Source organism: Chamaea fasciata, unplaced genomic scaffold (genome assembly GCF_029207755.1).
Source record: "Chamaea fasciata isolate MVZ Bird 193981 ecotype frontalis unplaced genomic scaffold, bChaFas1.0.hap1 SCAF_3, whole genome shotgun sequence".
Taxonomy (NCBI): Eukaryota; Metazoa; Chordata; class Aves; order Passeriformes; family Sylviidae; genus Chamaea; species Chamaea fasciata.
In genome coordinates, this window is record NW_027094088.1 from 8,489,457 (window position 1) to 8,517,389 (window position 27,933).

Sequence of the window (27,933 nt, forward strand, 5' to 3'; positions counted from 1 at the left end):
CGAGCTATTCCACCAGCCGCCCTGCGGGCGCGGCGCCCCAACGCGCCGGCCGAGCGATGCGCTCTGCCGCTCTGCTGAGCGGGCCTGTGCCGGCGTCCGCGGGCCGCCGCGCGAGGGGTGAGCGGGAGTGGGAACGGGAATGGGAGCGGGAATGGGAACGGGAGTGGGAGCGGGAAGGCGAATGGAGTGGGAACGGAGCCGGAACGGGGGTCCTGAGCCCCCCCTCCCCTCACATATGTGGGGTTCTGAGCTCCGCCCTGAGGTGCTTGGCCGGAGCGGGGGCCCCGATTGCTCCCCCAGCATTGCCAGCAAATGTCAGGAATATTGCCGCATTTGCCCTTATGTGTCACACAGTGCCGGTATTTAAGTCTCATGGAGGTGAACTGAGGTTGCAGTTACCTAAAAGCGTGTTTGTTCGTGTTTGCTCTTTCTCTTTAAAAGCGGCTTTGAAGTTTTCCAGGTAGCCCTTGGTTTTTACAACTTACCATGAAGCATCCAAACCCAGGACTAACGAAATTCATTGAATTAATAACATTGTAAAAACCTGTAGAGGTTTTCCATGGCTGCAGTATTTCTGTGCAAGGTACTCCTGAGCAGGGTTGGCTATTGCAGGTGTAACAGTCTGTGGCAGGCATGGAGAACATGGATACATCCCATCCCTTGGGACACAAGAACTAGGAGAGTTTCAAATGTTGCTTACAGGAGCTAAGCCCAAAGCAAAATCAGATGGTTCATTAGTACTGTGGAATTCCTTGCTGAATTTATTCCCACTTTGGGTGACAATGGACTTATCAAATCTTTGATCTGAACAACTGTGATTATCCTTATTTGCCTCCTGAAATTTCCTAGATGTCCAGTAAGGGTGGGCACCTCACTGGGAATCTCTCTTCTTCCAAAAAGAAAAATATACTGAGTTCTATCCCTTCACAAAATTTTGGAGAAAAAAAAAATCAATCAGTCTTTTCTAAAGTTCTGGGCAGAGAGAATGACAGGAAACCAAATTAGCCGTGATATTTTAGGGATGAAAAAAGCATTGTGAGTCCCATATTGAGAAGGGAAATAAATCTTTAAAAAAATGAAGGAGCTTTGTGTGACAAAAGGAGATGGCTTGAGGCTCTTATTTTTTTTTTTCTTGTGATTTTTAACACACTGATTCTTTAGTCACTGCAATTTTAGGAGGAATTCCCAATTTAAATTTGCCTTAATATGTCTTAGCTCCACTCTTTCATTCAGTAAAGATTAGCATGTCATGTACTTTTTCCAAGATAAAACTGGGCAAAAGCTCAGTTCCCTTGTCAGAACTTGAGTTCAGGTTTTCTAGGAAAACCCTAAGAAATAGAGAAGCTTTTCCTTCAGTCAGTGGTCCTTAGGGGTTGGTCTTCCACTCCTCTCGTGCCTGTGATTTAAAACAAACGTGTCTCCCACATTAAAATTCTGGTTACTTTAAATATGGTGCAGTTAAGTCTCAGCTGAATCTTTTTATTATTGAATTGCTGAACTGTGTTTGTTCTGAGCTTTTCTTTTTACTTCTCTCTGTTGGGATTTTAGATTTGCCCAGCATGTCTTCACTAGCAGAGAAGGACAGACCAATTGTTCAGCTCTTACTCAACACTGGCACTTGCCCACGATGTGTTTTGAGGTTCTGCTGCGTGGGGTCACAGATGCTCTATAGACATCCACACAAGGTTTGTCCTTTGTTGTGTTCTTGGGCTCTTGGCCTGAAAGGAGAAGGAGTTATGTAAAACTGTGCTTTTTCCTTTAATGTAAAGGAAATTTACATGAAATTGCACAAGTGGTAGGGGGATGCAACTGAAGAATTGCAGAGCAAAGGTTAAGGATAAATCAGAGAAACAGTGTTGTTAGACACCCTTCTTAGCTTGCTCTAATCCCCTGTCTTTATGCTTGTGTCTCCTGGTGTCTGTCTTGATTGTTTTATCTTTCCTCAAGTATAGACTCTCCACAATTCATTTTTAACATCTTTGTTCCCTATCCTTTTTCATTTTTGTCAATTATTTGAGTGTTCGTTCATTGTGCCATTTTTTGTCCTTTTGCGTCTCTGCCTGATTTTTCTCTGAGTTGCAACAACACAGTAACTGCTGTCTTCCTTACTGTAAACCTTATAGTGAACCCTTCTTCCTGAACTGTGTCTTGTCTCTGATCCTTCCAGGAATCAGAGACATGCAGGTAATTCTTAATTTTTGAAGGCTTCTCTCCTGACACAAAGTTCTTACTCTGTGTGTTTAACTTCACCCCCAGCTGTGTCTGCTCTCTTTTCTTTTTATTATAGTGGCCAACTCTCTTCCTGGGCTAGTGGAGTTGAAGGATTTAAATTCTAACATAATCTAAATGACAAGAAAGCACTAAATGTCTCTTTTCATGGAATAGTGATGGGGCAAAGAAAAATGTGTTTCTACAAGCCAGGTCTTGAAAATGTTTTTGTTCTTGGATGATAAACAAGTCTATTCAGCAATATTTTCTCAGGAAATTCCTATTTTGAGAGAAATGCAGCTTGGAGCTGTTGAATTGCGTCTTAAAGATGTCTTTGGGTATAAATTCCATGTTGTTAGTTACAAACACTAAGCCTCAACTGGAACAGTACTGCCTTATGAAATTGTGTTTGTCGAAAAGGAGCAAGCAACCACGGGTGTGATTCCTCTGTTTGTGTTAGGATCTGATGAAGGATTTGCAGGAATTTCTGAAGAACAGTCGGGAACAAGAAGAAGACACAGTCTGTTTGGATGTGGCTGACCCACCTTGTAAGAGACTCAGACTTGAGCACAGGGAAGAAGGAGGTGCTGATGACCTGAAGCACAACGGAGCCGTCCCGCAGCTCCCCGCAGCTGATGGCAGCAACGCTGCCGTGGAGAGCTCGCCTAGGAACGTTTGCAACGTGTGCTTGGGAATCCTCCAGGAGTTCTGCGAGGCTGACTTTGTCAAAAAGGTAAAGTTTTAGCCTTTTGGGCTACTTTTTTGGGGCTGTGTTTGTTGGGACCTACAGGATAGAGCTGGTGACTGTAGTGGTGTGTTTTGAGGCACCGCACTGTCACAGGTGACTAAAAACACTGTGTGGTTGTTGTTTTTTCAAAAGAAATGTTTTCTCTTTCTTTCGAAAGAAAGAGACCGAACAATGAGCCAAAGCATTTACCTATTTTGAAGATTTGAAATGTAGATGGCAGAATCCTATTCCATCCTGCTCCTGGGCAGTGTTTGCACACCTGTGCAGCTGAGAATTTGCATCTGTGGTGGGACCAAATTTTGCCCAGGCTTTGTCATAGTGGCACTTTTTAAAAAAAATAACAGTGCAGGTGCAATGGAATGACTGCAGGGAGCACACTTTCCTAAGGAAAGGACTAACAGATACGTGATTACGTGAATTTAGGAGATGACCTGAGGTTCAGCTGCTTTCAAGGAAAACCTCAGTGGAACAGGTGAACTCTCCACTTTTTTATGTGACAGGAAAATGAGGAGTCATCAACTGCTGTTCTCTGAACTGCATGGTTCTAATACAGCATGAACCTGTCTTTGTGAAGTACCACAGGGGAAGAAAACGTTTTGGTGATGCAACAGCTTGTGGATAATAGAGAAAATGTGAGTTAGGAGAGAATGTGGGCACAGAGTCTTGCAAATGCCATCTCTGAGCAATTGCATTGCTCGTGTCACAAACTGAAATATCAGCTAAAAAACTCACACTGGCATCTGAGATATTTAACAGAATTTTGATAGAAAAGGATTTGATTTAATAGCAGGAATATATCAAAAATGGGAATAGACAGAAAGCATAATATGTAGTTTCTGTTGTTGCAGAACATAATTGTTTCTTTTTTGTTTCCATGGGCAGAATATGTGCCTTTTACAGAATCCACTGCTAAGATTTGTTTAAGAGCTATTCTCTTCAGTGGCAATGGAAAATCTGACAGCACTTGTTAAGGCACCACAAAATGTAGTTATTTGCTACATAAATTTCCTAATCTGAGATGCTGATTTCACTTAAAATTTCAATATACAATTGGTCCTGGCCTAAAAATAGTGAGTTTGGTTGTTTCATAGCACCAAGGGTACTGTGGATTAGTAACTTCTTTTAACAGGACAGAAGAGCTTATATTTCAATAAGTTGTTAGTGATTATTTTGGTTCGCATGTTGGACACCTCTCTGAGTGTGTGTTAACATGAATTCACAGTGATTGTTCTAGAACAAAAATTATCACCTCAGTCCCGTTACTGTGGTTTCATATTGAGCTCCTTCTCTTACAGGTGTGCCAAAAAGTTAATTCTGCTGACTACCAGTTCACCAGTTTTGTATTTTCTGTGTCACTACCCCCACAGCTGTCTGTCAGGGAGGTAAGTAACTTAAATAATAACTTAAGGAATTAAATCTATATTTAAGAAAGTAACTGGGGAATGTATGAGCTGGAGGTGGTTTGATTTTTAATTGTTATTGTTTAAAAAAACCCCAAAAGCCCATGCTGGAAGTGAAGTTTGCTCTCCCCTTCCTTGTGAGGATTATTGTAATTAATAAAGGGCCGGAGTCACTTCAGTTTTCAGTTAGCCCAGGAGTTACTTTCCATCTGAAGACCTAAAAGGAGTTTGTTGAAACCATCAGTGAATTGTTCCCTTTGGTGCAGATGCCAGCCCTGCTTTGTGGATCTTCTTAGAGACAGAACTGCACAGCTGGTCCCTTTCCAGGGATAAATGATAATTGGCAGTGCAAAATGCAGATGAAGGAATTTGAGGATGAACTCTTGAAGTGTCCAACATTTCAAATGATGGAAAAATACATAGTTAGTCACTTAGTTGCAGGATATTTTGCTATCTTCCTCTGCTTTCTGATAAAAAAATAATGCAAAAGTACTGTTCTAAAAATGATGCAAAAGTGGTGTTTTAAAGGGCAACATGTAAATCTGTTCAAGAGATGCCTGCTGTGGTTAAGATGTGGTGGAAGCTTCAGTGAACGTGGCAGAAAGAAGTGTAGATGGTTGGATTTTTATGTAAAGCTGTGGTGAGGTCTCTCCTGCTCCCACACAGTTTGGTAAATAATCTACTGCATGTGTAGCGGGGATTTGTGCTGTTAGTTGTGGCATCTTGGGCAAGTGCCACTGTAATAGCTAACAAATATTCTACTCCCAAATCTTCTGGAGCATAAGATTCTCTACTTCCCATCTTAAATTGAGCATAGTTGATGTGTTTGCTTTGTCCTTTCTGGCTGGGTGAACTGCCCAGATTCCCATTTTGATTTCTGATGCCTCCAACAAATGAGGTCTGTCAAAAAGCACTTTCAGGGCTAGGTGAGTATTTGGATGCCTGTGATGCTCTGGCAAGCCCCAAACGAAGGTCAGACTTTCCCAAGTTTTACTGCAGCCTTAAGCCTTGTGTGAGCCGAGGTGATCCAAGAGCGGCTGATGTTTGCAGGAAGCCTCGGTAGAGGGTGGTGTTGCATTGCAGTTCAGCTGAGCGATGTCCTCACTGCCTGGGGCTCGTGTTCCAGCAAAGCCACCGTGCTGGGGACAGCCACGGGTGTCACAGTTGTTCTGTGGGCCCACAGATCAATAGATGGAGTGAAATGAGTGAGTAGGAAGCTCCAAAACTGCATCTGTTCCCTTTGGAACCACGTTTAGTTCGATTGGGACAAAGTTTGGATTAAGAAGTTTCCGCTGTCCGTTCTATTCCATGCCTCCAGTCCCATGGAATGCTAAAGCAGTTGTTTGCTCCAACTGCAGGGGTGAGAAGGGGTGGTGGTGGAGAAAAAACTTTAAAAATCATGGGGCTTTGTTTACCTCCTATCTGTTTATCACTTAAAAATAAATAGGTGAGAACCTGTTTTACAGCCACGGAAAAGCAGCAATATAGTATGTAAACATGCCTGAAAATATCAAAGTCAGGTATCAGAATATCTCAGCATGCTTTGTGCTGAAAAGAGGTTGTTTGTTAAATTCTGCTTTTAATTCTTTAACCTGCTTTGTACAAGAACATATGGAATCCTATCACCAAAGAACAGCCTCTCTCCCACTGCCCTCTGGTGTGACACACGGATTTTCCCCATCATTTTTTTAACAAAAAAAAAAAAAAAAAATCAGAAACTGCCTTTCAGTATTACCTTCATCTCATTTAATTATGACAGTTGTCATCCTGCCAAGTCTAAAATGTATGAGAGGAGCTGGAGAAGAGCAGGACATAAAATCCACATTTGCATAGTATTTGTATCTGTGATGCAAGGAAGCAATTGCTTCCTTCCACAAGGAGAAGATTTGATTGAAATAAATCATAAATACAGGAGTCCCAAGTTTATGTCAGACAGCTCTATTAGAATATGAAGTGAGTCGTGCCCTTCAGAAGGGTGACTGCTGGCTCTGCCTGTGGTCTCAGTCGTGATCCATCATCCTGGTGCTTGCTACAAGGACATTGATGCGAATAACATCTGTAGTCATTACTCCCTGTAGGGCTGCCTTCGCCTCATCCTGGAATTCCCCATCTCCAAGCTCCTTTCTAATGCACTGAAACAATGCTGTGCCTGGGATTGCACATGGTATTTCAACTGTTGCCACTGTGCTCCCTCAGATAGCACCGGAATAATATCCTGCAGCTCGGAATCAATACAGTGTCTGGGCTGGTGTGTTCCAGAGATGTGTTTGCTGCTGAGCATTGCCCTGCAGGCTTCAGCTCTGTAATGAGCATTTTTCATTTTCAAACCACTTCACAAACATGAAGCAATTACGAAGTAGGGGGATCTGATCCCCTGCTCCATGTTCAGCTGGGAGAGAGTAGAGGGGTTTGGCTGGCTTGGTGGTTGAATGCGGTTTGGAATTTGGGATCTTTTGGCTTCTGTGCTTGCAGTACCCTGATCTATTGTTTCCCCTTAACTGAAGGGGAAAAGTAATTTCTTTAATTCTCTTCCAAATTGGAAGTCAAGAGAGAGAGGGGATGAAATTTGACCTCTGGTCTCATTTTAGCATAGCTGCTCCCATGCAGAAGTCTTGTAGTTATATTCCAAGAAAACAGGGAAGAGGAGTGAGATTAGCCTCCCCCTTAATCCCAAACATCCCAAACCTGCATGTGCTCTAAATTAAGCCATGAGAGAGGTTTCTTTGTAAATTGGCATTTGTCAAATGCAGCTTCCTAGTCCCAGTTCTATGGTTGTCACATCCTCTAGTTCAGAGCTACGCTCAAGGAATTTCAATTGAAGCTATTTTTATTTATGATTTTATCTGGGTTATTATGCAAACAGGATTACAGTATACTTCAAGTGAAGCAGCCTTACTCATGCTGTCTTCAAATGCAGGATATTGAATCACAGTGGATTTGAGCAAACAGGATTTCATCACTACAGCTGCATTTGTTTTGTTCAGCATGCGTGGGTTTGTGTATCATGGATCTAACAAAGTTCGTGTACTCTCTCCACCAGTCCTTTTCCCTCTTAATTTCTAGCACTATTTTTAGGGTTCCCTCATTCTTGTAGATGTACCAAATGAAGGATAATAGACCTATTTTGTTGATTGAGTTCCTTATTAGTATGGAAAAGGGATCTATGATGTGGTTCCTTCTGATATCCATGTGATCCTGGCCCTGCTTCCTGAAGTTTGAGACCTGTTTTCAAACCTCTTCCTTAGAATTATTTCCTTGACAATGCGCAGTGATTCTTTCAGCAGTTTGGGGGAGGTTATTCTTTACGTATATGAAAAATAAAAGATGGGGAAGGGATTTAAAAGTCTGCAGCCTACAGGCTGAAAACTGTTTGTGTTGGTTTCAAATCAAACAACTTAATTTTTGGAATTCATCTTCAGTGAGGATGGTGACCCAGACTGACTGAATTACTTTAGTGGTTTCCCGCCTGTTGTAATGTTGTGTAGTTGTTGTTAGTAGAGGAAAACTGAAAATGTTGTTGTGCTTCATTGTAGGAAGTTCTGAGAAAAGTTTTTCTCTTTTTATTAGTTGTTAGTGAACTTGAGCATTTGTACTAAAAACTCCCTCTGATTTCTAGAATTATTCCTTTTGTTCCTCACCTTTTCTGTATTTAGCCTATTCCCCTAAACTAAATGATGTGTTTTAAATAAGGGGGGAATTCTGTGATTACCATAAGACCAAGTATATTTTTGTTTCAATTTTTAATAATGGATGATAACTGAATTTGGGGTTTTATTAATTTATGTCAAACAGCTTTCATATACCATTCATTTAGACTTTTTTTTTATATCTATATGGAAGATAACTGATGACTTAGAGTCTTTTTGTAGTTACAGTGTTAATAGAAAGTTCCAAAGTGTTTAATGATGTTTTTTTTTCTTTTTTCTTTTTTTTTTTTAAGGCAGATAGGATTTGAGGTGAAGTGCAAAGTGATGTCTTAGGAATAAAAACTCACAGCCAATTCCATCTTTCCACTTCTGAAGCAAAAGCTAAATTCCTGATACTTCCTTTTAGTCATGAATTTTTAAAACACTTCTTTTGCAAAGAGTCTCTCAGATTGTTGGAAGTTCTGAGCCTTAATTTCATTTGCTTTTATTTTTTCCCTCTCTTTTCCCTGGGCATGGCTGGTGATCTGCAGCGTGCTGCTTGGCTGGGGGTGAAGCAGCAGATGAGGTGAGCCATTGCTTTTGCTGTCTGTCAGTCTGACAAGAACTCTTCATACAGACATCACTTCTCTATATAAATGTTGATTTTATAGTCCAGTTTACCTGATGCTTACAAAGAAGAAGGTGGCAGCTGGGGTTTGTGTGCTTTGTTTTTTCTTTTTTACCTGGTTTGATCTTATTTGGGGTTTCTTGTCCCTTTTGCTCTCTTAAGTTCCCAGACAGGTGGTTTGAAATGCATCTCTCTCTTTCTCAGCTTTTCTCTGGGCAGCCTCTGGAAAGAGTCTTGCAAGTTTTGATCTCCCAGGAAGCTCTGGCATCAGTTTCCTCAGCACACAGGAAAAATTTAATCTGTATTACTTGGCAGTAGTTACTTAAGTTCCTCTTGAAATATTGTATGTCATGCATCTATTTTTGACAGATCCCTGTGCAAATTACTATTTCTTTGTGATTCAGAAATCTGGGCCTTCCCTTGCCTAAGGATGACATCGTTCAGCTGAAAGAAGCTTATAAGTGGATTATTCATCCCCAGTTGTCAGAAGAGTTGGGTGTTCCTGCTGATGGAAAGGTCTTGTATAAATAGCACTTTGTTTCTTCATTCCTTTTTCATTCATGTTTGTGTGTGTATATTTATACACTTATACACATGGTGGGGAAATAAAAATGTATCTTTTTTTACTTATTAAGTGGGAAACAAGTTGAGTGGCTCCTAAATTCACTGTAGGGAAGAGCTGGGAGGAAGTTCTTTTAACCAGAGATCTCCAAGTCCTGAGAGTCCTGAGGGGCCCAGTGTTCATTTTTGTACACACAGATCATTGCATCTTCTGAGACCACCACGGGCTTGTGCTAAACCTCTTGTGCTGCCATCCTCCTTTTGTTAATGAGACTTTTCCAGTTGTCTCCTGTTCCAGGATCCCTGCTTTGCAGAGGCTGAGGAAAGCTCACACATTCCTTCCCTGTTCTCCTGTCACTGCCAACACTTGCTACTGCTCTGGGAGCTCAGTTGTTCAGATTCTGTGGATAAAATAAATTTCTGAAATGTACTGAAAGAGAGGAGACTGGTGCTTGTTCACTTCAATGAGCACTAGAAATGAGCTTGTTGGGACCTGCAATATCTCTAAGCAGGCAATAGAAATGTTTTTTTCAAACTGTTTTCAACTTGCAGATTCTGATTAATGTCCTTAAAATCTTTCTGAAAGGCATTGACTGAACATGGCAATCAGGTGTTGCCAAATTCAGAAGCACCTTGAATTGTTTTGAAATCAATATGATTTTCGGCAGTCGTGGCTCTCTGTAGGTTTTACTTGTCACCAGCCATAGCACTGACCCCAGGAATAGATTCACTTAGCCTTTATGTTGATTTTTCTGCTTCCATAATAATTACAGGCTGTGTTTTTGCAGGAGTGCTAACTGAAAGCATCCCTTTTGTCTTAGTGAAGAGAAAACCCACTCAGGTTACTCTAAAGATGGTCCAGGAAGAGACAAACTTCTTACAAACCAAGTTAGCAAAAGCTCCACGCCACTTGGCCACGGAGCCACTCCAGACATCCCTGTACCACAGAAGTTTTTCTAGTGCCCTTTATCTACAAGGCACTTGAATATTAGCCAGTGTTTGCAATAGCCCTCCTGAGGTGTTCTGGTATCTGAGTAACAGAAGTAATGAGCGTTGTTTGCCCAAGGCCAGAGAGGGAATTGGGGGAAGAATTGAGATTACACTGGAGTTCCTGGGCTAGCTGTCAATCCACCAGGACGTGTTGCCTTGCTTTGCCCCAAGGCCATGCAGGCATTGCAAAGGAAGCCCCTGACAAATCTTTACAGTGGTGACTACTGCAAGGTTTTTATCTTTATTGCACTCCTGGGAGGGCTCTGGGGTTTAGTGACCGTAATAGGCTTTGAGCCTTGGCTGCCTCTGCCTTGGCCCTGCACAGGATGGGACCGGTGCAGGTCACTCATGGCTCTGAAGTGCTCTCACATCATCTTTGGTGACTTCAGAAAGGCAAATGCTGCTCTGGCACACCTTTTAATGTCTTTAAACATAAATAAATGGGTTACCGCCTCTTTTGTCTCTACCGTTTTCCTAAAACTACAGTACGGGTGGCTGCTTGAACATATCCTCCCTGGTTGTTTAAAAAACTATTACCACCTCCTTGTTCTTTTTTTCTTTTTTTTTAAATTTAGAGTCTGTTTGAAGTTAGCGTGGTCTTTGCTCACCCAGAAACAGACGAGGAGTGCCATTTCCTGTAAGTTTTTCTACAAGTAACAAAAGATCTTTATCTAAATGTTGTGCAACATTGTTGGTTTGGATTTGTTACAGAGCACAATATGCAGTGTTTATAAACTAGAATGTGGCCTGCATTTAGATTTCCTCATATCCATATGAAGTTGCAGAGCTTGAAGTTACACCATCTCTGGCTAATTCTGCTCTTTAATGCCAATTTAAAAAATCATCTGGAATTCTGATTAGACCTCGAAGGAGAGCATTCAGATAAGTTCTTCAATTTCAGCTCTCCTCAAAGTCATTCCTTGTATCATTTTTAAAAATTCGAACCATGTAATTGCAGTGGGGAAATCTTTTGAGGTCATACTTAAGTTTTCTTGCTCCTATAGGACACATGGACAGGAGGAAAGGCTTTGAAGTGAGTTAATCCAACATAGCTGGTTGATGAAAACAAACAGAAATTCCCTGGCCACTATGCACAGCCTCTGGCCTGGCCCAGTAGGGCACCTGCTGTACATAATGAAGCAAAATAGTTCTGTGAATTTAGCTGCCATTTAATCTGATTTCTTAAAATCTAGCTGTAGTATATTCTGGAAAATTGGGGTCATTCTTCCTGTTTGTTGATGCTTCCTGAAAACCGAAAGTTTCACTCAGTTAATTTGCATCTACAGCAAGTTAAATTTTAGCATAAAAGGAAGTTCAGCAGAGACATCTCTGTCAGAACGTGAATTCATTTCTTGAGACTGGAGATTTCTCTTGCAGCCTTTGTTTATAATTTTCTGATTTTTCTTCTGGCAATTTGTGATACTTGAGTGCTCAATCCACCACCTTCTTGGTTTTCCACAACTGCATCTGTTTTTTGTCTTGAGGCGGGGGATGAGGGAATTGAAGTTTGGGATGGAACCAGTGTTAGGAACACTTATTACCAGTGTTTGCTGAACATCTTTCTTTTCCAGCTTCTTCAAGACAAAAGAGGGCAAAAGAGGGAGGAAATTGTAAGGCCAAATTACAGTTCTAAATAATGGTTCCTGCAATCCTGTAAAGAACTGAAGTGTTTCTGCATCCTGCACCCTTTTGTTCTAATTTATGTAATTTTACTTCCTTCCTCCGAAGCCTCTTCACTGGTATTTACTGCTCATCCTTCCATCGTTTTGCTGGCATTTCAGGAATACCACTGTTGAACATGTTATGGTGCCAGTGTTAGTGCTCCAAGCAGAGCAGCTGTAGAGGTGAAAGCTGTAAAAAAGTTGCATTCCACATTCTAATTACTCAGGTTTATTCCATGTGACCTGACAATATCCCTTTATTTGCCTTCTCTTTGTAGCACACTTAAACAGCAATTAAGGTTTGAGACACTTTCTGTAACAGCACATCACCTCATTTAATTACACAGTGGTTCCTGAGGTGCCAAGGCATTCTGCTTGTGTGAGTGGCTGGCTCTGGACACATTCTGAGGCAGTGCTTAGGTTTTCATGTAAATATAGTAAATTTGGCAATTATCACAGTAGTAGTGACAGTTGTGGTTTCCGTGGAAGCAAAGTAGGACTTTGTCTCAACCTGGAGAACTCCAGGTGTGCTTTGGGATTGGATTTCCAAGCATGGCATCTGCAGTTTCTCACCTGTCCTTACACAGTTGTGTGGAGGTGGGTGTGCTGAAATGGCCCATGGTTTGACTTGGAAGATTGAATTGGCTCTTGTCAATTCATGTTTAAGGGTAAGGTGATACTGAAATTTTGGAAGAGGGAGCTTGCATTGCTTTGGGTGATAGACTGGCCAGGGAAGTTGTTAGTGCAGTAACAGCAAAACCTGCTTCCTTAGAGTCTGAAGGAGTAACAGAGATATTGAAAAGCATGAGCAAGAAATGATAAATTGGGTTGGAGGTCAGAAATATCTCTGACTGCATACACAGAAATCCAGAAATCATCTCTGACTGCATACATAGAAATACACTGATAGGAACAGCAACTTCCTCTACTCAGAAAAGGTGTTTCACTGACTTGGCTTTCACTTTCGTGAAACAGCCAATAGTTTCCTTTCCAAGAGGCAAAGCACAAGTGGTGGTGAACACCTGGGGTTACTTTTGCAGTGGGAAATTGAATTTTCCTCTCCAGAAGGGACAGTTTGAATCACAGGTTTGTAGTGGCCGTTGTCTAAGAGCGGCAAGTACAGATTTCAAGGTGTCAGCAAATCTTGCCTAGAACTTAAAATATTAATCATGACCTTTATTGAGAAGGATGGGAAAGGATTGAAAGCTTAACTTGTGTGCTTTTCCATCCCGTCTCAAATCTGAGACACTGTGTTGGTCAGACCAGAAGAGCAGAGCTTTGTCTGTGATTTCTCTGGATCAAGCAATGCACATCTTGTACCATTTGTGGTTTAGGGTAAAGGGAATTTGAAAATCTGCTCTGAGCTAAGCTGTGGAAGTGAGACACTGGGTGTATGGGTACAAAAACCATTTACATGCTGTGCTTGTGAGTCTGTCTGTTTATTTCTTTCTCTGTGAGAGGAGCAGCTAATTTTCATTTCTGTGTTTAGAGCCACAGCCTGCCCAGACTGTTTCAAACCAGCGAAGAACAAACAGGTAAGATCTCATCATTGTATTTCTGCTCTGACATTGGGAATTTCACAGCAGTAGCTACAACTTACCTGGCTATTCAGTCAGTGCTCAATGTCTGCTCTTCCCTCATCAAAAAGCTCTCTAGTTTTCAATTGCCTGAAAATAAAGTTGTCTTTCTTATTCACTTCACAATTCTCAGCTTCGGAAAACCAAGAGCTTGGTGCTTTTCTTTAGGTTGTTCATTTTCCAGGCTGTCTAAAGGCCATAATTTTAGGAAGGTTCTCTGTAAATACCTACCTTAAGATCTAGGAATTTGATTGTCATGCATTAAAAGTAGCATAAAAGATGATCCTCAAGCTCTCTGTGGGTGAAGCAGTTCAGATAAGTCACATTGTGAAGATGAGACTCGGCTGCCAAAAGGGAAATGATCACACTGCAGTTTTCATGTGCTCTGATCTGAATGAAAGCCAGGATACATGCGGGATGGTTTTATCCTGTCTGCCTCTGGAGAGGGGGGGAAAGAAAAGGGACCTTGCCACTTGTTGCAGACCCCGAGCACGCACACAGCCATTGATGGAAAAGAGGACATGCAAGGATAAAAAACCAGTTGGAGGGAAACTGATACGAGTGGGACAGTTGATGTGATCAGAGGGAGAACAAGTAACTCCTGTCAGAAGCCATTGCAAGGCCTTTTATTCTTTCTGGTGAAGAGTGTTCCGATGTTTGGCAGAGGCAGAGTCTGGCCCTGGAATTCTGCTGAGTCTACTCCACCTGACCAATAAACGCCACTCGTTTTTTTAGCAGGGTTGTATTGTTACAGCTCACTGCTTGCTGCATTGCTGTCCTTTAAAAGGGGGAAATCCCACATAAGGAGCTAAACCAGCAGGGCCTGGCTGTTAAATCTACACAGGCAACAAAATGTAGGGGAATCTAAAGAAAAATACCAGCTCTGAAGAGCTGTCAGAGGTTTGTCTTCACAAAGAAGCTGGGCTTCAAGGGCTGTGTTAATCAGAGAAGTGGTGTAAAAACTGGCTTGTGAGGGAAAATTTCTGTGCTGTGTCTGTAGATAGTTATTTAAACCTGCTGCTGCTTTCAGGGCTTTCCTGCTCATCTGTTCTGTGAGGAAGGGAAGTGCTATTATTTCTAATTTATGCTTAGAAGGAGAAAGAGCAGCTTTCCTGAAGACATCCAGGTGCTCTTTAGAGCCAAGACGAATTGTCCCAAACAGTGACCCAGTATTTTTATTTTTTTTTTCCCAAATCCACAATCCAGTTTGCAAAAAAGACACCATTAAATTGGAAATTCAGCAGACAACCATCAGGGCAGTGCCAGGGCTGGAGCACATGCCTGGGAGGGGAGGCTAAGGAACCTGGACTTCTTCAAGGTTCTTGTTGAGGGCTTTGGGGAGGATCCAACTGAATCTCCTCCTAGTGCCAAAAGAGATTGTTGAGAGCAGGGAGCCAGGCTGGGCTGCACAGTGTGGTGGAAGGATGAGACACAGCAGGAATATGTTGAAATGAGAAGCTCAGAGGAGACGCAAGAGAAAACATTTTACCTTGAGGAAACCTGAGAGTGGAGCAGGCTGTGGAGAGAGGGGGTGCAGGCTCCATCCCAGGTGGATTTCAAGACCTGACCATGCTTGATGAGAAGGTTCATTTAGAGACCTTCTCCTGTCCTCAGCCTCCCTAGAGCAGGATTTCACCTCAGCTGTTGGAACACTTGCTCCTCCTGTCCCAGGAATGTAGATTCTCACTGGAGTGAGCCCAGCAGCAGCTGGCTGTACACAGAGCTTGGCAGTCAGCTCCTGCTGTACTGGCATTACTGCTTGTGCTGCAGCTTGGGAGTGGGAAGCTGCTTGCTTTCCACAGGAGGAACTGCCCAGCCCCACTCTTCAGAGCCCTTAGTTCTGAGAATCAATCAACTTTTGAACTTCTACTACTCAACAGGCTTATTTTCAGCAGAACTACCTGCCTGCTGTCTCTGACATAAAAGCTGGCCTCAGGTATATTTAACTCCTGAAAATGAAGCTGGTTTAGGTTTCTGTTCATGGATTTAGGATTCTGGTTTTAAACTGTTCTGCAAATTTGGACCTGGGCTCCCAAGTGAGCAGTGACAGAACTGCACATTGTAAGTTTCAGTGCTTTTTTCTTCCTCAGGCATATCCTTTCTTTGCTTTTCTTAGTTCTTGACTCATTGTTTTATTTCACTGTGCAGTCTGTTTTCACCAGAATGGCAGTTATAAAAGCCCTGGAGAAGATAAAAGAAGAGGATTTTCTCAAGTAAGTATATAATGAAACTATTTCTTAGTTCTGTGCTTTTGTATAGAATTAGGGAGGAGAGGAGAATATTCGTTGTGTAAGTAGAGGTAGGATGGCTTTAAAAGAACTTCTGATTGTTTAAATTCTGTTGCTTTACTGGTTAAAACGTGTTTTCTTTCTGGCAATAGAAAATGACTCCTGATGTTTTAATTAAAAGGATTATTTTGAACTTTAGAGTTTGTAAGGTAAGCTTCCTTTTGCAAGAAATATTGCCATATTTCCAAAATGTTAGGAGTTGAGTTTTAAGAAAACAGCAAGTGCTGTTAATATGGTAAAAATCACACACAGTGGGAAGCCAAAAATAGGCACTTTTTACTGGTCTGGTGATTCTCCATCATGTTCTGGCATTGATAATGTTTTACTCTGTTTTTATTTTTAATACAGGCGTTTTCCATGTCCCCCAAGTTCACCAAAGAACCTCTGTGATGCTCTGGAAATTCAGTGCAATAATGGTGCAGTTTTTGTGGCTGGTAAAGTGATCCCTTTCTTTGCTGCTGTGTTGTGTTGAAGAGAACTTTGTAACATTGCCCTGAGACCCAGAGGATTCTTGCTGTTTGTTAATTCCTGTAATGAAGTGTAAGGAGCAGAGAAACAAATCCAGCTCTATCCAAGAGTGGTTTGAAATGGGAAGAAATTATATTTGACCTTTTCTGAAGGTATTATTTTGTCAAAAGTTAGAAATTACAGATCCCCTTGGAGTAATGGTTTGGGAAAGGCACCTCCACACCAGCAAGCTCCCAGCAGTGCTGTTCACTTCCTTGGGTTTTGATTTGGATTCAGAGGTTTTCACCATCTGGATTTCTCTGCTTATTATCCCATCCAAAACTGCAAATCTTAATGGGATTTATAAAGGTTTGGGTGAGACAGGTAGTGCAGCAACACTTGGGTGTCCCTGAGTTCAGATGATTTAACTTTTTTTTTTCATCTGCCTGCCAGAGTATCTGCCATTCTTCTAGTCCTTTGTATGAACAACTTATTTAAATACATGCAAAGTGATTATTATTAAAAAGAACCCAACCTGTAATTTAAATCCAACATACTGTGATGATAAAAATCCTGAATATAAAGAAGTGGAAAATGAAAAAGTGCAGAAGTGAATGGCAGGGTAGTCCATGTTCTACATAGAACCATTCCTTATTTTTAATTACTGATTAGACAGATGTGCATTTTTATGAATCCAAGATATCCAGTTCCTTTTGGGCTTTTCCAAACACACTGTTTTATTTTAAGTTGCTTTATTGGATAGTTTTTTCAGAATTCAACACTATGAAGAGCAAAACAGGGTTTGCTTTCCGCTTGTCATTTAATACTGGTCGTGTCATTTATAGTTTATGTCTTACTCCGACAAAAAAACAAAACAAAACAAAAAACCAATCTAGGCAGGTGTTTAATTTTTGAAGAACTAAACCCAGAATAGAATTTATTGAGTACAGTGCAGATATTTTGCTTTTAATAAAGGAGATGGGATCTGAATTTTTAAGCACAACGTTGTCCTCCTGACCTTTGGTGTTTAGCGATCACTTCCCACCCTAACCTATTTTAAGGATTCAGAAACTGTCAAACCAAGAAACACCTTCTGTTTTTTTAAACCTACTCTTGTTCAGATCAAAAGTTAAAATTATTAGAATGGGAAGCTGAGAGAACAAAAAAAAAAAAAAAAAGGCAAGCCTTATTCTCCGTTTTCTATTTTATGGAAAGAGAATTTAGCAGTGTGAGGCTGTATCTGAATGATGAGTCATCCTACTTTCATTCTTTGCCCCAGTGAAACTGTGTTACTCAGTTTCCCCATTTGTTTGTGTGGCTTTTTCTGCTGCTCAAACTGCAAAAAGGAAACATTGTTTGAGATAGGAAAATATGATAGGAAACCCCAAACCCCGGAGATGTCAGAGGCCCAAAGTAATGCACAGAGCTACTCTGAACTCTTTTTATTTTCTATTTGCAAGGTTTCAAGTTAAAAGCAGTTTAAGCAGGGGGTTGCTGCTTGGCCTTTATGAATTATTTCCTTGCTTTGGGAATAATTTCAGTTCTTATCAAACCTGTCCCTAAAAAAACCTCATATTGGTCATCCATGTCAGGCTTGTTCTTTGGTTATAGCCTGTCATGGAGGTGCCATGAAAACATCACTGGGACCATCCAAAAATGCCATTTTACTTGGCACCTTCTCAAGGTTCTGCCATTTCTCCTAATTTATTATTCAAACTTTTTACTCCTTGCATGGTGTTCCCCTTAGTGAGCCAAAGCGTTTTAGTTTGGGTTTCTTTTCTTAAGCCTTCAGAACTGGCTTGGAACCTGATTATTTCATACAGGATTCCTGGAGGCAGGACTGCAGCCGCAGGCTCTCCAAGTCCAGCCTAAGTGGCCATCCTGGCTCCTGCCACTCTCCTGGATGCAGCCACATGTTCCACAGTGCTGGTGTAGCACTCCTGCCATGAAACAAGCTTGAGCCTGTCAATTTATTTTCACAACGCTCCCATGGAAGTTCCATGTGCTATGCAAGACTGCAGCTTTCACTCGTGGTTGTAGAATGATTAGAAGTACCGTGGTTGTCTTTTACAGGAAGATACAACAAATATTCCAGGAACTTACCTCAGACTCCCTGGATTATTGATGGGGAGCGGAAGCTGGAATCTTCAGTGGAAGAATTAATTTCAGAGCATCTAATGGCACAATTCAAGGCAGACAGTAAGTATTTAGGAGATCTACCATACATAGTTTTCATCACTACTAGAAGATTTTTTTTTTTGTGGTAGCTAGCCACTTAATATGGGAATATAATGGAAAAAAAATGTTTGTTCATCCCTCTTGTTTCCTTCCAAGTTAAAGCTTGTAAACTTTATGTAGCTGTGATCTGGGAGTAATTAGATCCTTTTATCCTCCTAAAGTAGCTCCTCAGTGATGATGCAAATATGTTGGTTTCATGTGGTAGTGTTTTTGCTTAACCAAACTTCTTAACAGTTAGTAATTCATAAAAGGACTTGTACCAAGAAGGTTTTTGCCACGGGATAGGATTTATTTCATAGGATCTGCCTGGTTTTCCACCTCTTCATATTTCGTACCTCAATTCATTTATTTTCCTCAGTGCATAAAGTTCCACAAGCTAAATGCTTATCCAGGGATTATCCAGATGAAATTATCACTGCCCGTCATTTGTCATCTAACAGATGTGGAATTAGAGACATAGAAGGCCCAAGGAAAAATTGCATTAAATATTAGTCTGAAAAAAACCCTGCTACTTCCCTCTCCTCCCCTCCCAGTGAATATGTTAGTCTGGTTGTAGCAGTCTCATTCAGGCCAAGGAACTGGGAGTGCTCATCAAGAAACTTAGGAATAAATAGGAATTCCCACAGTTTGTGAAGTGCAGGCTCCAGTTTATAAAGTAGATTTGAAGTAGATTTTGCAGATGAGTTTAGAAAGAAAACATTTCACCTTTTAAAAGCTGTAGAGACTGTTACAAATGTAAAATAAAAGCTCACCTGCCTTGTTCAAATCTGTTACAGGCTTTAATTTTAGTTCCTCTGGAAGGGAAGATGTGGATGTAAGGACACTAGGCAATGGTAAGGCTCGGAAGACCCCTTGTGGAACACAGAGATGAAATGGGTGCATGGAGCTCCTCTAGCAGATCCTGCTGAATGCCAACTCTGTGGCTAGGCTTTGGAATTTTATCTCAGAACCATTTTAGTGAAATTCAGATATTTATTCCCAAAGACTCAACAATTTCATAAAACCAGCTTGAAACAGGAGCCCTTTTTCAGTGGCCTTGGCTGCATGGAAAGGTAGAGTTAGTTAAAAGAATTTTATTTTGTTCACTCTCTACTTTTAAGCCATTTATGTCAGACTGATTCCTCTCTTGTTTTCTGCTGGATCCTTCTAATTCCCTCACTGTGACTGTGGGGTGGGGGAGCCTTGTTTTCTTTTGGAACTTGAGTCCCTTATAAAGGTCAGCTGCTTTCCAACGTGCTGAAGCTGCTGTAGCCAAGGGAGGAAGGAAAGAAAAAGTAAAAATGAACAATTCTGTTTCAGTAGCTGTCTGATTTGTAGTGTGATTCTTGGCATGGCTTGTGCTGGGGTTTGTCCTGGCCCTGAGCACGGAGTTACAACTCTGGCAACAGATGTTGAGCTGAGGGAGTGGGATTTAACATTGCCGTGCACCTGGGCATTGCTGTAGGTGACAGAAAATAAGCTAATTAGCTTTTTTTCTTATTTTATTTTTTAATTAGCACGGACTTGTACAAGATGTCTTCTGGGAAGTCATAATTTGCACTTATTGCTGATACTGGGGTTTAGTAGCCAAAAAAAAAGTCCCTTGTTTCTTCCCTTGCATCTGATGCTCCAGCCCTCAGCCCGCCAGTCCTCTCCCTGTTTGTGTAACAGCAGACAGTCTTCACACCTTCCAGCCTTGCTGTGTAAATCCAGCATTAATTTAGAACAACATGTTTTTGTGTTTTATGCCCGTGCCTGTTGCCAGGAAGGCCCTTTGCGATCGAGCTGGTGAATCCTCGCAGGATACATTTCACCGCCGAGGAGATGAAGAGGCTGCAGCAGGTAAATCACGGGCACCTCACGGAACTCGTAAAGCACTTGCTGCCTCTCCAACCCAGCAGCTTCGCTAACTGATTGCTTTTTTAAATATCACAGGCAATTAATGACTCTTCAGACAAAATACAGGTTCGAGATTTACAGCTTGTCACCAGGTCAGTGTTTATCATCGCCGGCGAGGGATTTCAAAGCAACACTTGGGGAGTTGGGAAGCGTTCTTGCTCACAGCCTTGTATAATTATGCTTATGTTAAGTGAGTAATTAATTTCTTTTGTTTAGAGAGGCAATTGGTCGTATGAAGGAAGGTGAGGAGGAGAAGACAAAGACCTACAGTGCCTTGATATGGACAGACAAAGCAATACAGAGAGAAGACATCGCGTTTCTAGATGATATCAAGGTAGCAGGAGCTCTCGTTGCTCACTTAAATTGTACCTGTCCTGTGCCCTAGGGAAGAGTTAAATACAGGCCATCCATGGGCCTGTCTCTTGCTTTGTCCTTGATTTTTGATTTTTTAATCAGGGTTTCTCTTGCTATAGGGACTTCCACACCACCCTTCCTTCCTTCACCAGTCACTCCAGCAGGACAGGGTGGTCGGCTGTTAGCAGAGACAACAAATTCTTGTGTAAAGTTCATCTTCCAGGAGACCAAATCCTGAGAGAGGAGGAAATCTGGCACCTGCACCCCTTTTTTACCTTAGATAGTGTGAAAGGAGCAGAAAAGCTCTTTTGTTCTGCTCTAAAGCCGTTCTCCCGCAGCTGCAACCATTTGGAGGTGGAAGTGTCTATGTCAGAGTGGAAAGAGGCCTCAGGAAGGCTCAGCATGTGCAGCAATGAGGCCCTTCTCCAGATGTTGGCCTGATGGAGAAATAGGTTTAGTTTTTGGTGTGTTGCACCATTTCCTACAGGACTTGCCCATGAGCTCATTCTCAGAGCCATTACAGCTCAGGCAGACGATTGTTGGGAAGTTCTTCCTTTAGCTTCCCTTGCTTCTGAGAAGTTGCCTTTCAAACTGCTGCCTCTCCTTTGGGAAAGGGAGTTGGGGATGAACTTTTAAAAATCAGATCTAATCTCATTTAAGGTTTTTTTCCCCTCACTTTTATTTCTAGGGGGTTGGCTGTGGTTTAGACAAAGCATTTTGTGGGTGGGTTTTTTTTTCTTTTTCTGATTGCCCTGAGGCTCTGAGTGAGCTGCTAAATCCTGGAGTCATTCCAGCAAAGGGCTATGGAGATTTCAAGGTTATTCCTCTCTATTTGTGACTCTATTATAGTTTGTGTTCATGTGAGGCCTCCTTTGGCCTCTGAGAGGGCTGTCCTGTTTCTTTTGATAAACTTGGAAAAAACTGGTCTTGCCTTGAGATTACTCAGCTGCCAGAACTCAAGATAACAAAGATGGGACTGGTTAACAACACACACGGATTCCTACAATCTACACAGCATTTGCACATTTCCTTCCTCGTGTGTTTGGTCACTTCTTGTACCAGGAGTTAAAGCTGGACCAGAAGACCCCTCTGCGGGTGCTGCACCGGCGGCCTCTGGCCGTGCGCTGCCGGCTCATCCACACCATGAAATCCGAGTACATCGACGAGCACCACTTCCGCCTGCACCTCAAAACTCAGGCAGGAACGTATCCTTGGGTGCCCCAACACGAGGCAGGTGCCTCCTGGTGGGAGTGATTGGGATAATGGGAAGTTTCCTGCTCGGGTGGCTGCGGGGTTGTGAAATCCCTGCTCTCCCGCAGTGGTGTCGCTGCACGCCATTTGCCTTTAGGTCACAATTTCACATTGAAGTTTTCATTAAGTATGTGACAGATATAAAAATGTGCTGGTTAAAATACACTTCGACTTTTTCTAATTTAACTGAAATTTAACTGAAAACTTTTCAGCTCCAAAAATGACCTTTTCCACAATATTTCATGCACTTCAGTGCAGACTGGAGATCGCTGCTACGTACAAGTTACAGTTTTGTCCTAAATTTACTCCTCAGTTTGGAATGAAACAAAATAAAGGTCAGCAGTGCAGTTTTTGCCACCTGAGTCAGAAGCCAGGAATTAGGTGCTCTCCTAAAGATAGGTATGGGCTTAACAGGATATTAACTAAGAAATTACTTAGGAGTAGAAAAAACCACTTTTTTTTTCCCCCTTTTGATTTCTTTGGTGTGGAATCCACCTCTCCTTAGCCAGTATTCCCAGGTACATTAAAGAGTTTGTGCATGGAGACTTTGGGAGAACAAAGCCCAACATTGGGTCCCTTCTGAACAGAACTGCTGACATTCTGGAGCTGGATGTAGAAGTAAGTTGGTTGCCGTTTGTCTTTCCTGGAAATTACTAAGGGAGTTGCCCTGGTGAGATGCTTTCCATGGAATTGCTCTAAGTGGATCAACATTCCTTACCACAGGAGACATTTCCTACTGCTACTCTCCTTTGTAAATGCAGCCCAACAGACAGTGATGCAGCCAAGTAGCAGCAAAAGGAACTGTGATTCTTTTCGTATCTGTAAAATACCAACTCTGCTGTCTTTTTTTCCCTCCTCTGCCTTTCTAGTCTGTTGATGTTGACTGGCCTCCAACTCTGGCTGATTAACTTCTGGAGCTGGGATGAGGAAGCAGCAGCTCCTTGGCAGCAGCTGGTGACCAGACACTGTGCAGTGTTACAGCCTGGGTGCCAAGGGTGTCCCTGGAACATTTGGATCATGTTGATCTGCCAAAGGATACCCTTGGGCTCTACTTTACACATGCTGGACCAGGTAGTGTTGGTTCAATCTCTAGCCTTACTTTTATTTCTTCTGTACATAAAAAGATTTTGGGGAGCCAGCGTGTATAACTCTCCATCAAGCCAGATTTTATTTTAAACTCTTTTTATATTGGATACTACAGCTTTCCTTGTGTGGATGCATGTAACACGGAGTTATCTGAAACCCAGTCCCAACTTTTTCTGAGCAGTTCATGCAGGAAATCCCAAAAGCCAGGGAGACTGCAGCCAGCAGGACAGTGCCTGCAGCAAGTTTCCCTGAGACACTGACTGCTTTTTGGTCAGTGGCAGTAGAGATGAGCAAATTTGTCTCTCTGAGTGCTTTTCAAAGGGAAAAAAAAAATGTTTTCAGAGGAAAACTTTGCACTGAAAACCAAGTTTTTCTCATTTAAAAACATTGGGGATGCTTCCTAGAAACAAGAGTTGAGGCCTCATCAGCCCTCTTGAGTAGGAATTCCCCAGTGAGTCACAATATATAGAAAGACTGGGAACTCCTGGCAGTGGTGCATGATGGGAATCTAAAGAAAAACAGGAATACCAAGAATGCCAGAGTGCAGGCACAAACAAAAGGTACCACAGGATGCTGGTATCAAGAGAGAGAGAGAAAAAGCTGTGATTTAGCAGCATAATACATTTTTTCTTGTACCTCACCTTGGATGGATGCCTGGAAGAGCTGAAAACAGCCTAGGAACTTATCTGGAAAAGGGCAGATCTGACATTTGCTTTGGTTATTTTAAATGTCTCTTACTAAGCACCACCTACAGCTTTAGGAAGTCATTTTTAATACCTGTATCATGTTAATCCATTAGGGAGGTGTTTCCCTGAAGTACAGAAGAGAGTTAAACTATCAACAAGAAATTACGGCTTGGAATTTCAAAGCTCTTTGTTAACATTTTGGGAATAGAGAGGGTAACATTTGCCAAGCCACTCTCTGGGGACAGGGAGGATGACTGGGATGTCTTCTCTTGAATTCAGTGATGCTAGAACAGCTCCATGAGAGCTTGAGCTAGAAGCTCTGAAAGTGTTAAATAAATACATTTTTAAGGAGCTCCTTTAAGGCTCTGCCTGTGCTGGGCTGTCAAAACTTGTGTCTGTAATGTAAGTAATTCAGAAGCTCCTGTTTTTCTAACACAAAAATTTGATTCAGACAGCAATATTATTTTTGGTTTTAATATTAAAGCTCTTATGAGCAACAGATTCCATGAGTAGTTCTCAGATAATAATCTGCAGCTAGGAAGGAAATGTCATTAATGATGGAAAACCAGAGAAACTGAATTCAGAAAACAAAAGAGAATTTCATATCTGTGTGATTTCTTAAAATTTACTGTGAGCTAAAATGTGATTTGTAAATTCCATAAGCTACAAGGAAAAAAAAAACGTCAGCAAGACTGTGCTCTCTGGACACAACAGGCATGGGAAGAGCTGTTCCAAGGGGAAATGGAGCAAAAAGGGGGAAAGAGCTGCCGCAGTAGTGCCAAGGACACAGGAGGCTCTTCTCTCTGCAGCTCCTGCTGCACGTGGGGATCCTAGGCAGAATCCAGGACAAACAGGGCCATAAAGGTGACCCTCAATGTGCTGAGTCTGAGCTCTTCTCTGGGCAAGCAGAGAGCTCCTCCCAAAATTCCCAGGCTGTTTATTTTTACAGTAAATCTGAAGTATCCACACGGGGGGGGGTGGGGTGGGAGCTGATATGCAGATATCCCTGAGCTCTTGAGGCAGTTCCTGGGCACCTATCAGGTGCAAATATGAAACTGAGAAATGTAATCTGGGGGTCTGAACTTTCTTTCCAGTCCAGTTTTGGAACCATCATGTACTGAATATTGCAGCAATAATATTCATGTTGTACTTGGACTTTCACCTGATTTTTAGGAGTATTTTTGAGAGTGCTCAAACTGGGTGTTTTGTGAGAGCCAGATTTCATCTTGTATTTCCCCAGCCAGACACCTCTAATGCCTCTCCTCTGCATTTTGGTTTTGCATCAGCTCAGCTGGGCCTGGAGAAAGCCGTACTAGCAACGCAGCTCAGCCAAAAGCATCTGTGCCCTTGTCCCCTCTGCCTAAAAACCCAACAGCTCTGCCACAAAACCTGCTGAGGCAGATGAGCCCTCACGTGCTTTGAGGTTTTATAGTGGCCACTAGCAAGAGGGAACAGAAAATACCCCAAAAAACCCCAGCATGAGCAACCAATAACCTACCTTGTCCCTTTTCCCTGCCTTTCCCGTGGTGAGGGATGTCACGAAGCTGAGGAGGTTGCAGAAGCTGAGCACTTGGTATAACCAGTTTTTTTTAATTACCAAACCAACTCGTTTACAAAGGAAAACAGAACTTTGAAAATATTTAATTATACAGTAAAAACAAATTGTACTATAAAGAGCTTTCTATGAAGTGAGTAAAATGTTTACATTTAATATACTTAAACTGAGAACTTAAAAAAAACTGAATAAACAACACGTTTCAAACTTTCTGTGTATTTCTTTGGTCTTTCTATTGCTTAAGAGTGTGGAGGAGAGGTGCAGAAGTGAGGAAAAATTGCTTTAAAACAGGGAGAGTCAATTCATTTTGTTGTGCACCTGGGGTTAGGGGAAGCAGTTTCCAAAGTTCACCTGACTGTCGGGCCTGTGTGACGGAATTCCAGCAGCAGCACCGGAGTGCTCCCTGTGTAATGGATTCCTGTTTTCCTGTAAGCCACAGAGGGGTTCTGGAGCACCTTTCCTTGTGCACAACTCTACATTTCAAGTGGCTTTTTTGATCTGGGGCAATGGGTTTTGGACATTTTATTGCTTTTTTTTGTTGCTGCTCTCATTGTGCAGTTTTTCGTCACCAAAAGGTAACAAGGGAGACCCTTAAGCCTTATCTGCCCGAAAGAGCAGCTGTGTCACTTAAGAAATACTCAGACATTTCTTTGTGTTGCTTCTTAAAAAATAACAGCATAATAAAGTAGCCAAGGCCAGAGTGTCTTACCCAGCCAGATACCTCCAGCTGGAGGTGGCAGAACAGCTCCTGCTCAGGCTAAGAGCGAAGACTGGGAATCAAGTGGGAGGGAAGAAGTTCTGGTTCCTGATACAGAGGATAGAGGAGTGTTTTTAATTAGTACTGGCTGAAATGGCTTCAAAAGTTGTTAATAGAGGTGAGGCTGCACCAAGGCAGCCTTCTGGCTTTGCCCTCCTGGGAGGGGGTGGTGCTGGGGAGGCAGGATCTGAGCCTTCTTTGAAGCAGTCACTTGCATAGCAGGAAACTGCTGGGATACCTGAGGAAAGTCAGCGGATACTTCGGCTCCAGAGATTTCTGCCTTTCCAAATCTCACTCACATCGCAGCTACACACTCACACAGCTTGCAGAGCAATAACAGCTTCATTCCTAAAGCAACAGGGGCATGGCTTTTAAAATAGAGCACTCTGGATGAAGTGCAGACAAGTCCTCACTTTCTGTTCGTTCTCTTGTGCAGTGATTTCCTTTACAACAGAGCTGGACTATTTAAAAACTCAAACCTTCCGGTCTTTTTAAATATATCTAACAATGACATAGTCATTAAAAAAATTTACGAGTAAATTTGCCTTCAAAGCAAATGGAGTGTGGTGACAGCATGGAAAATCAATACATGTTCTCATTTTAGGAGAAGAATATTTATAGAAAGGGGGTTAAAAACCTAAACCTTTCAAGTAAGTTGAGCAGAACTCAGATGTCATTAATTGGATGAGACTGAACTAGGGTGCTCATGAGCAGGGTTTTTTTTTCCCAATTTCTGTCCTATCAAAATTTAAATTTAATTTCTATAGCAAAAATGGCTATTTCAAAACAACTTTAACCCTGTGAAGTATTTGAAATTTTAACCCTTCTGAAGATGCCAGCTTTTACAGTCCCCAAAGGTAAGGAGGCTTTAAGTGTTAACGGTTCCCACTTCCAACAGTGCAAAAATACGTCTACAAGGTACTTTCAAGGTACAGAAACCCAAAACCCTACTCCCACCTCTGTCTTTACGGGCACCACTATGGGCTGCAATAAATAACCTTTAAGTTAGATCATGAAACTTGCACAGCAACATTCTAAAAGAGAAAGCAGGGACTCCAGAAGGGTAAATTACTCCTCTCCACGCAGCAGCACCCCGGGAGCTCTACGTACCCAGCGCTGGCTCACGGGTTATAGCTCTGTAAAATGTTATCGAAGGGGAAGGACTGATAGAGCTCCTCAGTGTGGACACCGTCGGCGTCATAGAACTGGCCGTCCACCAGGCCGCCCTGGTGGCCGCTGGACAGTCTGGGTTCGCTCAGCACCTCCTGGTCGAGGAAGCTGTAAGAGGCGTGGGCCAGGCCGGGCTGCGAGGCGAAAGCGGCGGCTCCGCTGCCTGTGTTGGTCCCGGTCGAGGGCAGCTGCAGCTGCTGCTGCTGCAGCTGCTGCTGCTGCTGCCTGCTCGCGTTCAGCGCGGCGTTGAACTTCTCCAGGCTGAAGCTGCTGCAGTTCATGTCGTCCGTGTCCATGCCGACCACGCCGGCGCTGGAGGCGGCGCCGCCGGGGAGGCTCTGCAGCTCGGCCGACACCACCTCGGCTCCCAGCCCGTTCGTGCTGCCGTAGGTCCGGAAGAAGCTCGAATCCTTGTCGTCGGGCCAGGCCAGGGCGCTGTCGTGGAAGGCCGGGAGGGAGCTGCTGCCCGCGGCGCTGGGCTGGGGCTCGGTGTTGAAGCTGCTGTGCGGGTGGGAGCCGAGCAGCCCGGCCGAGGGCGGGGAGCTGTGCAGCCAGCACGGGGACAGCACGTCCTGCTTGCCCGGCCCCACGGCCGACGTGTGCGCCAGCGGCGGGCAGCCGGGGAACAGCGAGCTTGTGTTGGACAGGGCTCCTAACGCTGTCGGCAGCATCAGCGTGGAGGAAAACATGTTTGGTTCTACGGAGAGAACGCCACTTGTCAGGTTTTTTTTTTTTTTTTCAAATCACAAATGGTAAAAATCAAAGGAAAGGCAGCAAGATTGTATATGTATTTCCACTGTCTACTTGCTTCACTGCTCTCCAGG

General features: G+C 42.7%; 2 protein-coding genes across 3 annotated transcripts in view; one reads left to right on the top strand and one right to left on the bottom strand.

The window, feature by feature from the left end:
- The first annotated feature begins 58 nt into the window (after window positions 1-58).
- On the top strand, window positions 59-25,389 carry PUS10 (pseudouridine synthase 10). Of its 2 annotated transcripts, XM_066177881.1 has the most exons (18): window positions 59-117; window positions 1,549-1,685; window positions 2,669-2,941; window positions 4,252-4,338; window positions 8,534-8,568; window positions 9,015-9,126; window positions 10,737-10,798; window positions 13,312-13,357; window positions 15,548-15,612; window positions 16,036-16,121; window positions 18,208-18,333; window positions 19,149-19,205; window positions 20,117-20,193; window positions 20,287-20,342; window positions 20,467-20,584; window positions 21,667-21,809; window positions 22,374-22,473; window positions 22,725-25,389. In XM_066177881.1, exons 2-18 carry the CDS (start codon window positions 1,560-1,562, stop codon window positions 22,761-22,763), a joined length of 1,608 nt encoding a protein of 535 aa, XP_066033978.1. In that variant the 5' UTR covers window positions 59-117; window positions 1,549-1,559; the 3' UTR covers window positions 22,764-25,389. The 2 variants fall into 2 exon arrangements, with proteins under 2 accessions (XP_066033978.1, XP_066033979.1); XM_066177882.1 differs by lacking the exons at window positions 22,374-22,473; window positions 22,725-25,389 and having other exon boundaries at window positions 20,724-21,753.
- REL (REL proto-oncogene, NF-kB subunit) overlaps window positions 25,202-27,933 on the bottom strand; it is a 29,631-nt gene continuing 26,899 nt past the window's right edge. The window contains exon 10 of the mRNA XM_066177879.1: window positions 25,202-27,806. Coding sequence (XP_066033976.1) covers window positions 27,061-27,806 — 746 coding nt within the window. The 3' untranslated portion in view covers window positions 25,202-27,060. The remainder of the gene's footprint in view (window positions 27,807-27,933) is intronic.